General features: G+C 36.6%; 1 protein-coding gene across 5 annotated transcripts in view; it reads left to right on the forward strand.

Annotated features, from left to right (window-relative positions):
- The window catches only part of LOC105193227 (prominin-2), a 104,994-nt gene that overhangs the window by 85,276 nt on the left and 6,741 nt on the right, over positions 1-12,977 (forward strand). For 4 of the 5 annotated variants that reach the window (XM_039458985.1, XM_011157597.3, XM_039458984.1 and 1 more), the window contains 6 exons: positions 252-307; positions 548-723; positions 1,230-1,417; positions 4,525-4,620; positions 7,361-7,563; positions 8,768-8,903. In XM_039458985.1, coding sequence (XP_039314919.1) covers positions 252-307; positions 548-723; positions 1,230-1,417; positions 4,525-4,620; positions 7,361-7,563; positions 8,768-8,903 — 855 coding nt within the window. Of the gene's footprint in view, positions 1-251; positions 381-547; positions 724-1,229; positions 1,418-4,524; positions 4,621-7,360; positions 7,564-8,767; positions 8,904-12,977 lie in introns of those variants that run through there. The other variant, XM_026131469.2, reaches the window with a different exon arrangement.

The following is a 12,977-nucleotide window of genomic DNA, read 5'->3' on the forward strand; positions in this document are numbered from 1 at the left end:
CGCATTTAACTTAATATCAAAAGAAAAAGATAATAAAAAAGTAACTTAAGTGGTGTGCGCATTTTCCACTCTTCTCTACCAACATTTTAACGAATTTATTCTCAACGTGTTTATCCGACCGTTTAATAGTTCTCTTACGGGTTGGCAAGTAATTTGAGCACAATAGATTTTTTGGTACTATCGGGCTATTATTGCTTTCCTTCCAATTAGCGATGCATAGTGAAGATTATAATCTCTCTCCTTCGTTACAGATCTACTAACAGACGCCGTGGAAAATCGCATAAGCATCACTAAATTGATCTCAGAGGTAAGGTGAAATGCTGAGAAATCAGAAATATTTAACTACCAGCGAACGACGAAAGGGGATCATTAGAGAAAGCGTAAGCTTCATTAAAATCTTGTAGCAGAATCTTCGATATACTTCCGAGCATTTTGTTCTGAAAAGAGAATTGCTTGCGACGTATAGGCGGATACATAATTTTCACGATCTAACGTCGCGCGAATGGTACTGTTAAATTTCTCAGAAGTATCTTTCTTACTTTTACAGTCTATGCACGTGGAAGCAGCTTTTCTGGGCTTAGTAGGCATGTGCTGCGTACTGGCCTGCATAATACCTGGCATAGAACTTTGGCTCGCCTGTCGCCCAATCAGAGAGGATTACAAACCCTCTCGGCATCCCGGTGTTCTCGCATTTCTCCTCGCTGTTCTCGTCCTTATACTCGGGTAGGATCTATGACGATTCCCCATTCTTAGACGACGCTCCGGAAACTTATTACCTTCACTTCCAACCCTACTCGTGTTCCTTGATACTTCTGTCCTTCTTGATTACACTTCGTGAGTACGTAATCGTCGTGAGTTTAATATGACGAAATTTCCGTAATAAAAAAAAGAGATTTTAAAATTAATACGGAAGATTTATTACTTGACTCCTGGTATATACTTGTAAATCACAGTTACATTGTCTTATTTTTAATTATTTTTAATAACAGGATAAAAATTTGTATTACTTTTTTATATACATTTACATTTATATAATGTATTAGAGTACCTATAATATTAAAAGTACGATAATATGGAGCGAAAATAAATGAATAAGTTTGATGGAAGAGAGAGAAAGAGAGAGAAGAGGTTTAAGTAGGCAGCTATTCGTCTTGTACGACGTTGGGAAACCTTTTACCTAAAGCAAGCACTCACTACGTTATTCATAATCTTTGGTGCGTGACTTCCAGGTCTTGCATGGTGACAATGATAATATGCAACGAAGCAGTGGCGGTCGGGATCGAGAAACTCCCTGTGACTGTAGAGACGGCATTGCAGGATTTAAAGGACTACCACGCGAACACGATGTCACAGCTGCAAAAGTGCCTCGCGAGAAGTTTGGACGTGGCCAGCGAAGCGATTCTCACGGATCTGGACAGTGAGTGAAATTTTCTTTCTAGTGGTATTAAGACACTTGAACGCGAAAAGTTCTTCCGGGTAAAAAGATCGCATCATCGTCCTCTATTTTATCACGTTCAATGAAGACAACGTACAAGAACCACTTTTTAACCATAGATAGTGGTAACTATGGACACGATGCCTGAGGTGTTTACCGAATGCTCTTTCTTGTTGGCATGTTACACGTACGTAACCCAGTTACTGTAATTGCGTTCTGTCTTAAATGCGCCGTTCTTTCAGACTTTCTACCTCCGCTCGTTACGGCCGACGACGTGTGAGAAGTATAACCGTCACAAACAAGCAAAAAAGTAAGAAAGAATCGTAAAAATTATATGGAGACCATAATACAAGATCTTTATAAAGCGCTACAACATACGAGATGCTTAAATGATGAAATAAAAGAAATGAAACGTCTTGGTAAAATATTTACACAATTTAATAGAACATATTTTTTGCGCTAATTTCGTTCTTTCGTGTCCCTCCTTTCCACACATTGCGAGAGTGAGAGAAAATAATATTTTGCTATACTGTTAATGGTAATAGAAAATACAACTCTCGACAAATTAACTAATTTCCGGAATGAGTTGAGTGCGGAAAGTGGAGAACCGCTTGCGGTTCGATTGCTCGACTACTTTGATACAACATAGCGCTCGGTTGTATAAGCGACTCTGCGCTCTTGATTCTTGAACGAAGCCACAAACTGGTTAATTCCACCACTAAATCAGTAGGCCGTTTAACAATCGTCTGTACGATATCGAATTTAATCGATTCCATCGTATGTGTAGACTTTACCGCAAATGTAGTTAAAATCAAATTGTTTAACATAGATTAACAATTTGTTAGCAATAATTACTTGAACTTAAGCAATTTGAACCGCTAATATAAAAGCCGATACAAAATCCAATATTTAATCGTTATGAATTTGATTAAAAATTTAATAAAAGATTTTTAAAGCTGAATTTTTACGTCGCTATTAAAATAAAACGTCATTAGGTAAACTAATGTATAGATCATGAAGTAATCTGCAAATATTGAAACACAACTGATATGTAGCAATACGAGAATATGCATGAGTAAATGAAGAGCAATGTTGGATTGTCGGATTTTCCGACGGATTTTTCATTCGGATTTGTGGAGCATTAGGTCCAACAAAGGAGTCTAATATAAAATTATATTAATATTTTCAAAAGCTTTTATTCAGTCTGATTATTTTTATTCACTTTATGCGCGCTATCAAAATACAACTGGCACAGAGTAATTTCTTGCCATACGCCGCAACTAGAAATATTTTTAGTTAAATGATGTGTAACGCTTGTGAATTATATACTATACACATTTGCATTCACGATATATCCATGTATGTTTGACGCATTCGCTGGCAAGTTGGGATATTTTTAACCGTTCTCTCGCAGGATGTGCGGCTGTTCCGCAATATTTTATGCTCTGTATTCATTTTGCTTGCGCGCATCATAAATTCATTCGCATGATAAATTCATTTGTTAATGGTATAACGATTTAGTTGATTTGGCTTGCGTCCATGGTGAGAAGTGCGCGAGAAAAATGTGCGTAAGAAAGCTTTTAATCTCGATAATTAGAATAATTCTCTCTTAGGAAGAGGAGAGAAACGCCACGTTACACGCGAACAGAGCGCCAAAATCCGCCCTTTCATGCCTTTAGGACCGCGCCGTTTCCATTTTACTCCATTTGAAAAACAAAGTGCCTTAATTACCATATCTGACAGAAAAGCTATAAATCTTTCACACGTTTATTTTTTGTAATGCATAAATACAGTGAACTGCCTTTTATTTCCAATGCGGTGAATCATATATCAAATAATATTTTGTTGTTGCCCGTGATGTGGAACGAAGTGTGAAGCACATTTCGACCATTAACTCATTACGCGCATTATACTGAGCTTGTTTCCACTAAATTGGAAGCTATTTCAAATGTTTGTAAACTTCTTTCTCGACGATATTCCGCGATATGCGCGCGAGAATGCTCGTCTCAACAAATTTCGGCTGTATGGATCGATCGATGAATTATCGGGGGCAAAGTGCCGATGTCGAAGTGCCGTCGTCTAATGACGTTTCTCGCGAATGGTGAGACGCATAGGCGCCTAATGAAAGCTATTGACGGTCTATAATTGTCTGGTAATGGGTCCATCGGCATTGGTACGTTAACAACCTCCAGCAAATTGAGCTCGTTAGTGCAGTGCGGCCACATGGGGCATTACGCATGTTGGCCGGCACAAAGCTCGCGCGTTGCACACGTCGCCAGCCGTCTTGATTTCATATCACGTACCGTGCGCCAAGTGGAACGACAACGATACGGTTTATCGACAACGTGACTCGTTTCTTTCGGGGTTCCACATACTGAGGGAGGAACGTACGTCATAAGATTCCCGCCGAATCACATAGCATATCTCCCTCGGGATCGATACTGCACAAATTAAACCCGAGATTCCAAAGTATTGGCTGGTATAACCCACGGCGTTTACACGGAATATCGATTTTCTGCCATTCGCCAGCAATACGGTTCTCTCTCTCTCTCTCTCTCTCTCTCTCTCGTACAAGAAATGAAAATACATTTTTAATTGTTATCAGAAATTTTGCGTTACCGTCAAAGGGCGGCATTATCAAACTATACCTGCTCCGGTCCAAAATTCCTATCAGATCGTGATAACCGACGCGCGGATACAGGGCGGATAAATTATTACTGCCACGCACCGACGTGACGGGATTTACAATGTCGCTCGCGTTTATATACTACATGGATATCGCGTGTTCGTTAGCCCGAGGCGATCACGATCCATTTTTAACGTTCATCCCATCACGGCTCTTTATGCCATCGTTCGATATTCTAATAATTTTACACTTTTACTGGGCCTTCAAAACTGTGATCAGCAGGGAACGTTTTGATAGAGCGGCAATATATTATCACCGAAACGTTATGCAGAGAATATTAAGCGGTCTGTGCTAGTGACATCGACTGTCCTTTGTATATGCATGCGCAATATTTGTATGTTAATGAAATAATCTGTTGACTAAGGGCAGACGCACGCGCTAAAATTTCGCTCGTGTTTTACAGACGTCGAGGAATTATTGGGCAAACCCGTGCAGGCCGAACTCTTGGCTGAAACTGGACTTGACGTGGCACTGGATGCGCTCGTTGACCTGGGAAATGGTAAAAACTATTATAACTTTCTTTTTTTTTAAATAAAAGGCTAAAAGGAACAGTTTGGTATAACGTCAAGCGCAAGCTGTTTCTAATCTCTCTCCCAGCTGCCTCTAAGTACTCTCTATGTACAACTTACGTAATTAATTATAATGATTTGTGAAAGCTAGGAACGCATATTTTGCGGCGCAATTTATTCTACAAAAATCTGAATACACAGCCGCGAGAAATCACGAGACTGGAATTTCGCACTTTGCGGTTGCGCGTATTGATAATCTTCAGTAGGTAAACCCTCTCTTAACTTATCATCGGATATCTCGTATAAGATCTTTAAGAGCAAGAAATTAACGGGCCTTTGTAATTGCGGCCACCGCATCCGGTATGAATATCCGCGAATATCCTGCACCAATATTTGTCGAGTGGCAAGGGGTTGTTCGCCGAAATGTTTGAATATTCATAACCGCAATATCTACACAACGTACTCGCGTCCTATATAATAATTTATACATGAAATAATACACGTACAGTGTGGAAAACCGACCACGTCATTCACTCGTTGTCTCACAAACTGCGCGCACTCGCGATAAATCTGACGACTTCCCTGTGGTTTCATCGGATTACGCAGTGGCATCACGCGATTATTCACTCATCACTCAAGATTGCACGTTTCGATAGAATAAGAGCCGCACTGTCAAGCCACGTTCGTTAAAATTTTATTAATTCTGCGGAAATGGAAAAGACACCGAGATTTTAATTATCTCTAAAACAACGCATTTCTTTGCACCAAGTTCACTTATGCGATATTCGCATACGTAACATCAACGATATTGAATATCGGATACCGTTCGGTTAATCTAGCGCGTGTAATTAAGACGTTTGTAATTAAGACGTCAGATATACGGATAACATGCCTCTTTTGGGACCGCCAATTTACCCGACGTCACGGCTGGTTTAGGTTGTTTCTGGTAACGTTATTCGGTCTTCAAATGAATTCACTACCGTTAAGTGACCTTCTCTCGACCTGGAGTGTCTCTTAGTCACGGTACTAAGTTACTAACAGTGTACTAACTAAATTAGCAGGTACTACCGCAACTACGAGCCTCTCGCTCTTGCTCTCTCCTTTCGAGCAACTCCCCGTCTAATCACTACACGTGTATCATACTTACACGCTATACTTAGTACTCTGTACCGGGTGTTTTGAAATAAACTTGTAATACGCCGGTTGCTTACAAGAAGCCTTAATGAAAGAGAGAGAGTACATTGTTTTAACCATAAGAAATTTATATATACGAAAAAATGTTTTGTTGGAAATTATTCAGTATGCAAGACGCATTAAAGTAAAATTTAGAAATATTGATTTCACGTATACTTTTCAACCTTTTATAATTAAATAATATTGCATAAGTATTTTGAAAAGATTGTTTAATATATAATGTTTTTCGAAACATTGTTGAAATGTTTTAAAAACGTTATTTCAAAGTCATGATCAAAGTTTATTGTTGTAACGATAATAATTTTATGTTTATTGGATACTCTTTCAAAATCATGGTAATCATGAGACATCATTGCCTTCGAGGAACTTTACTATAATTTCAGTAAAAATTTTTGAAGTTTGTGTTATCTTACGACTATCTGATAGCGAGGGTAAATTCAAAGAGGAAATTCTCTCTGCGTATGTACAGCTTATCGAGCTGCTAAAAAGTATAAAAGTTATGTAGTTCTAATGTAGCCGGATATCCGGAAAATACATATGAACCTTTGCGAAGTAAGTCGAAGTAAATAATAGGCTGCCGATATTGAACCAACATAAATAAGAAAGGTAAAGTTACACACACCGTCCGCGCTTAAAAGTTTTAATTAGACAAAATTCAACGGCGTGTGCGCGCAAATGAAGTTCTCAGGCACTTTACAGTTTGAACTGCCACATGGTAATTATTAAACGTTCTGTTCATTCCCAAATGTATTACTAATTAGTGCCGACATATTTATGAGTGTTGCATGTACACAAATAATTGATACGTCGTCTATTTTTTATTATTAAGACCTCTTTAATCAATTTTGTTTTCTTCTCTGCGCGGTGTTGCGATGGTAAATTCATATTCATAGCACACTCCGTATACTGCCACGGGGCACGACTCTGGAGTCTCTTTCCTTGAGAATTAATTCAAGTAACGAAAACCTGTTATATAGTGGCAAGTGCTCGGAGACGTGATATCGCTATTATATATTTCTCATCGGCGCAGACAAAGTTTAATGCGTAAATGGCGAATGGCGGCATCTTATAAATTGCTTCGTTATACCGCGCGTTATTACTTTTGGTTGTCAGCTAATAGTTTGATAGCTTACTCGTGCACCCACTATGTCGAAAGTTTGCCTTAAGATTATTAAGTCCATCGATCTGAATTACATATTATCGGAGACGCGGACGAAGATAAATGTAGACAGTTATTAAATTACAAAAAGAGATTTTGCATTAGTGGTTTAGAGCGAGCTCGTGTATCCTTCGTAATCACATCCAAAATTGATCTCCTTGTTGAGTAACAAGCATTTCGCGTTCGGTAAATGTCAGAACCAGCACTTAATTCTATAATAAATTGAACAAGATGCAATCCAGGCGAGTTCGATTTTCACACTGTAAACTTTGATGATTTCTGCACTAGTTTGTAAAGAGGTGTTAGGCAAACGAAGGTAAGAACAGTGAATACGGGATATATACAGGTCGTTAATGGTATCGTATCGCACGTTACAGCGACGCAAGAGTTATCTGCCAGGACGGAATCTTTGCTCAGGGAGGGTGAACGAGCTCGCGAACTAGGATTGGAATTGAGTAGAGAAACGGAGGAGATACGGCGGGACTTGGAAGGTGCAGTGAGAGCATGCTTGGGTCCAGATCGTTCTCTTTGTGCTGTCATTGACTCTTCGGGGATTCGCTTGGATCTACGGATAGAACGGGTGAATAAACTTTACGATTGGCGTTCGGTCTAACGCATTCCAGGGCTCGCTCGGCGAGATAAACGATTCTATTCGCGGCAACATTTTCATCATATGCTCCACTATTTTATTTGAAACAACGAAAATGATCAAATAAACACAGATTAGTAAAATGTATTAATTTAATAAACAATTAAAATTGCAATGATTAATGTTTGTGTAATTTAAAAGTTATAACGCTATTCATCTGTCACACACACATTATCTCTCGGAATTTTAATTAAAATTTTTCTCGATATTTACACGTGACTGCATTGAAATTTGTTACATGTTTTTACTTTTAATACATTATTTTTTCCTCTGCTATTTTATACTTTTCTTTATTTAATTATGCATTTAATAATTGTATAAATTTTTTAGCAATTGTAATTTTTTAATAGTGTTTTTTTTAAGTACCATTTATCAGTTTTATTTTCTTACATATTTAAAAAATTTGTAAATGTTAAATTTAGAAAATAAATGTGTTTAAATCGACGGTTCTAGAGTACTGTAGCAGAGACTTTTCGAGGGTCTCTCCATCTTTCGTTAGTCACGAAGCTTACACGCCCCCTCGCATGTACACGCGAATACACATAAGTGATACACTTCCCGATTCAAGTGCACCAATTTTTCTTCTTTTTATTGAATGAACGCAATTACGTTACACGGTAATAGCAGTGTTTTTTCGCGCAACTTCTGTTTTCGCATCTCGATTTATCATTCATTCAATGTTTCGAAGTTTTCCCAGGATGGAAATTTATCTCGATAAATTCCTATTATTGAAGAATGAGAAGTATACGTGAGAAACGTATAATTTTATTTGTTTCTTAAAATTATACTGCTTTTACATTTTAAAACACTTTGTTACTACGTGAAAATATTAAATTCGTTTTTTCAAACAATTTGTCTACTGTCGATATAACGTCAATACATTATTTACTGTTCGTATGAGCAATTCCATTCTTGTAATATCCATACTGGTAGTTTCACAATAAACAAATAAAATTTTAATAGCAAAATAAAAAAGTTTTAATTGAAAAAAGGGATCTCTTTTTTTGTAGCAAGAGATATTAATAGAAACTTTTATTGTTCCCAACTTTTAAAATGCACGAGTTTCAAAACACTAGGCTTGCTATCAAAACTTGTTTCTCTTTTTCTGAGATACACTCTATATTTTCTGTCGTAGCTATTGAGAGACGATCGAATTCTGCGTCTACGGAGCACCAGTTGGAAAAATTTGACGGAAGCAAGACGCCAGGCTCGCGGAGAGTTCCTCCATGTACCGCATTATATTGCCCGGACCACATTGGATGCTCGCAATCGTAGGTAGAATATTCACGGTTCTATTCTCGAAATTGATATTATATCGGGAAAAAGTCAGAGACCTCGCATTCTCGATAGCGAGCTTTTTTCGATACAAACCAAATTGCAGCCAAGCGTGCGTTGGAGCATTCGAGAATATGAACTCTATGAAATTTAGTTGAGCATATGTAACTACTATACATATAATACTTGGTTGAGAAGGACGTTGGAAGGAGACAAGGGAAGGGAGAAAATGATATGCTATAGCGTCAGAAAAGTTTTCGACATTGATGCCACGTATTATGATACGTTATGGCACACGCGACGCCACGTTGAGATCGCGATGACACTTTAGCGTAGAAACTTTGCCAAAGAGCTCGTGCTCCCGAAGAAAGCTAAATTAGTACCTTCACTGCCAGGTTCTCTGGATGTTATGTGAGATTACGCGAATTAAGCTGGATAAATGGTTCACAGCGTTCCGCTGACAAACTAACAAATGATACGAACAATTGCTATTTCACGTTGCAACTCGCTAATTTACGAATGCTAATTTACAAAGATATAGTGAATACGTACATACACGTCATACGTTTCTATACCTTTTTATATTTATATATTGTTTGATTAATTCTTTTCCATGATAGAAATTTGATTTATTAAAGGAGAAGAGAGGGGATAATATGGCAATAATTGTTATTTTGTTGAATAACTTTGTTAATAATTAATATTTTTCATTGAAACCTGAACGATTATATTTGTCAAAGTATTGTTTAACAGATTCTAAACTCAAAATAATGAAATATTTATTACTTAGAACATGATTTATAACGTGGCACACTGCCTAATCGGTGGAAGAAGAAAAATGATGGTAATATGACTAGCCCAAAAATAAATTTTATAAATAAGTTTAGTTTAAAGAACACGATATTTTGTTACAAAATTATATATTTTTAATTTTTTATCGTTTAGAATTTTTTTGTGTTCAGAAACTTTAGAGATATCATTTTCTCCTTGTTTAACATTAAGAGAAGAATTTAGAAGTAAATTTTAATATAATAGTTGTGTATAATAATTCTATCTCTTGTAACAAAATTATAATTTTAATTTGATAATTAAGACTTGAAAATTTACAATAATAATTACAATTACAATACTTAAGATTTTAGTTAGCTTTCGATTAATTCCACGGCCTTGTATGAATAAAAGCATCGGTTTACTCGTAGAATAATTTCCATCGCGTGCAAGTTCGAGCGGCAATCGGAAAGGAACGTAATAGCCGCAAATAATAGAAGGAAAAAGCGAAAAAGAAAAGAACGCGAGAGTATGATGAACATTTGCCACGATTAAACCATAGCAAATGTCGATAAATCTCATTCTAGTCGCTGCACGAAACGCGTCCCGCATATTTCGACCGCCTAAAAGAATGAAGTCTTCATAAATGGAGATTCGAAGAAAATAAGTCCAACGGATTCTGCGGAGCGAGGATTATTTCCATCGTGCAGGTGCGCGGAAGTATAGAAATTGTATGCATATACTTGTCTCAACATTTTGCAGTAGCGGCTCTCGGTACTTTAAACACTAATATGCGTTTCGTATAACTTGAAAAGTTTCGCAGAGGGAATAACGGCGAGGAAAGCCGACTTTGGTAGAACAGAGAGTGTTAGAAATAGATTTATCATGCCGGCGGATCCGATTATAAACATTTAGAATGCTACGTACATCGAAGTAGACAACATCAAACTTCCGAAAATTTTTTTTCAACGTTTCACGCAATATTTTGTAAGCAATATTTTGACGTGAAGTATCAATATCGAAGAAGCAGAGATGCAATGAAGAAACAGCAAAGTTTCCGAAGAAAATACTCTTTTTGTAGATTCATAACGCTCCCCTCGCGATATCTCCACCGAAGCTTCTTCCTCGATATTTCCCCTTATCTGTAGTCTTGTCTGTATATTGTGTTGAGAATCGTGATATATTTTAACCCATATTATAACTTTGAAAGAAGGTAAACAAACCAGACTGAAGCAGATCACGTTTTATCGTGAACGAAGTTGAGAGAACACAAACTTGTTAGTTCCATAAAAGTGCATTTTGATGTACTGATAATTAAGATACTCTGTACCGATGTAATTGAAAAAAAAAGATAATGTACATGTGCCAACGATGCTTACCTTCTTCTTACCTAAACAAAATTTATATTTACCTATAATTTGCTTGCGTAACGAAGGCTAGAATTCTTTGGGTCTTATTTTTTATCTCATGTTCAAAGCACATGAGATCACAGTTCTGCTTTCGCCAAGCATTATAATGAACATTTCATTTTGGATTCAAAGCTCAAGTCTTTCAAAATGTTGACAGCCTCCAAGAATGTGACGCATGTATTAATTCCGCGCTGTATTTTATAAAACGCGCATAAATTTTCAGTGTGAAATATTCCGAATATATTCAAGCAAAGGATTATTTTCAAATGGAGAATTATTTCGAGAATTATTTATAATTACGATAACTAAATGATACAAATATAAAATGAAAGTGACCAAAGATATGCAAGATTTATAATTATTTAGAAGATATTTAAAGAAAAGATTTATTGTATATGAATATTTACTAAATAGAAATAATATAATTAATATTCAAAGATTTTAACTCGCGAGAGTCCTGTACATAATTTATTTTCTACAACTACTATGTTCGTGCCTAATATACGTATGTTGCGTTTATTTGTAATTACAGATAAATACGGAAATTTTAGCCTGATAAAGAAGCAAGCACGAATCATCTTGTTAAAATATTTCCTCCCGTCTACATTCTCCCTCGCTCTTTAGATCAAGTCGTTTAGCGCGAACCGTCGCGTTTCTCAATAGCAGTTTTTGCGCACCCTTTCTGCTCTTTTTCCACGTCGTACTGTATAAACGATATTTCGTCACGGGCCGAGGGGAATTCGCGTCAGCGTTTCTGCTCCAAAGTGGGATGAGCGCGAGACCATGTGGCGGAAAAGGGAGAGTCCGGGAGACTTTATCCTTAATAGACAAACGAAATGCGGTAAATGCTTCGAGCAAACATCTTTGTGAACCCCGCGATCGTGTTATATATCTTTCTCGAGACACACGTATAAACTTTCACGATGAGATCGGTGATTGATGCTGTGAGAGTCAAGCGTTGACGGCCTGTCGTGTCGGACAATATCACGGTCCTACTCTACTTACTGTTTCGCCAGCATGTATGCTTTGCAAACATACAGTATAAACTTGAGATAAACTTGAAAAAGAATTTATAAATAAAAATTGCATGCATACTGTACATGTATATATGTACACATTTATTATATACATATAATTTCATTTATCAATCAGTTTTTTTTATTAATTAAAAATGAAAATATTCTGTATCTTATTTAGACAAAATTCTAAAAATGCAGAAAAAAATTATGATATTAAAATAAAACACTTTAGAGAAATTTCTATACAATTCCATAAAAATTAGAAATGTATTTATCTTTTTCTCTACATTTTTTTTCTTTCTTTTTATTCATTCTTTTTATTCAGTTTTTACTGGCATGCATTAGTTTGAATAAGTATTACAAATTGTTAATTACAATTTATTTCTTTATTAAATATCTGCGATGAATAAAATATGATAATATCGAATATATTCAATAAACGCATCCGACAGCAATTTAAATTATAAAATATTTGCAATATAGCGTTGATATATAAACATATTGCAAAAAAATCCTTTGTAAAAAAAATCGTTATCGAACGATGGACATTATTTTTTCGATTAATAAAGCGTAAAGATGCCAAGAAAATTATTAATAAAGAAAATTGAGAAGATTCTCGAAAAAACGTGGTATGATGGATGCTGCTACAGCGCCAGAATGTCGATGAACCAAAGGCAATGTGGACTTGTACTTCTGTCGATTCGTCGTCGACCAATAATGCTTGTCGCCCGCCGCCATCCATCGGTAGACAGATCCGATAGTGAGGTGACGGGCGACATCTAATGCGAAATCCATATCACATTAATATTACTATGCGATAAGAAAAGTCGCAAAAAATTTGTAAAGATTCGTCCCAATGTCGGGACGATAGAGT

This window comes from Solenopsis invicta, chromosome 16, assembly GCF_016802725.1.
Source record: "Solenopsis invicta isolate M01_SB chromosome 16, UNIL_Sinv_3.0, whole genome shotgun sequence".
Lineage (NCBI taxonomy): Eukaryota > Metazoa > Arthropoda > Insecta > Hymenoptera > Formicidae > Solenopsis > Solenopsis invicta.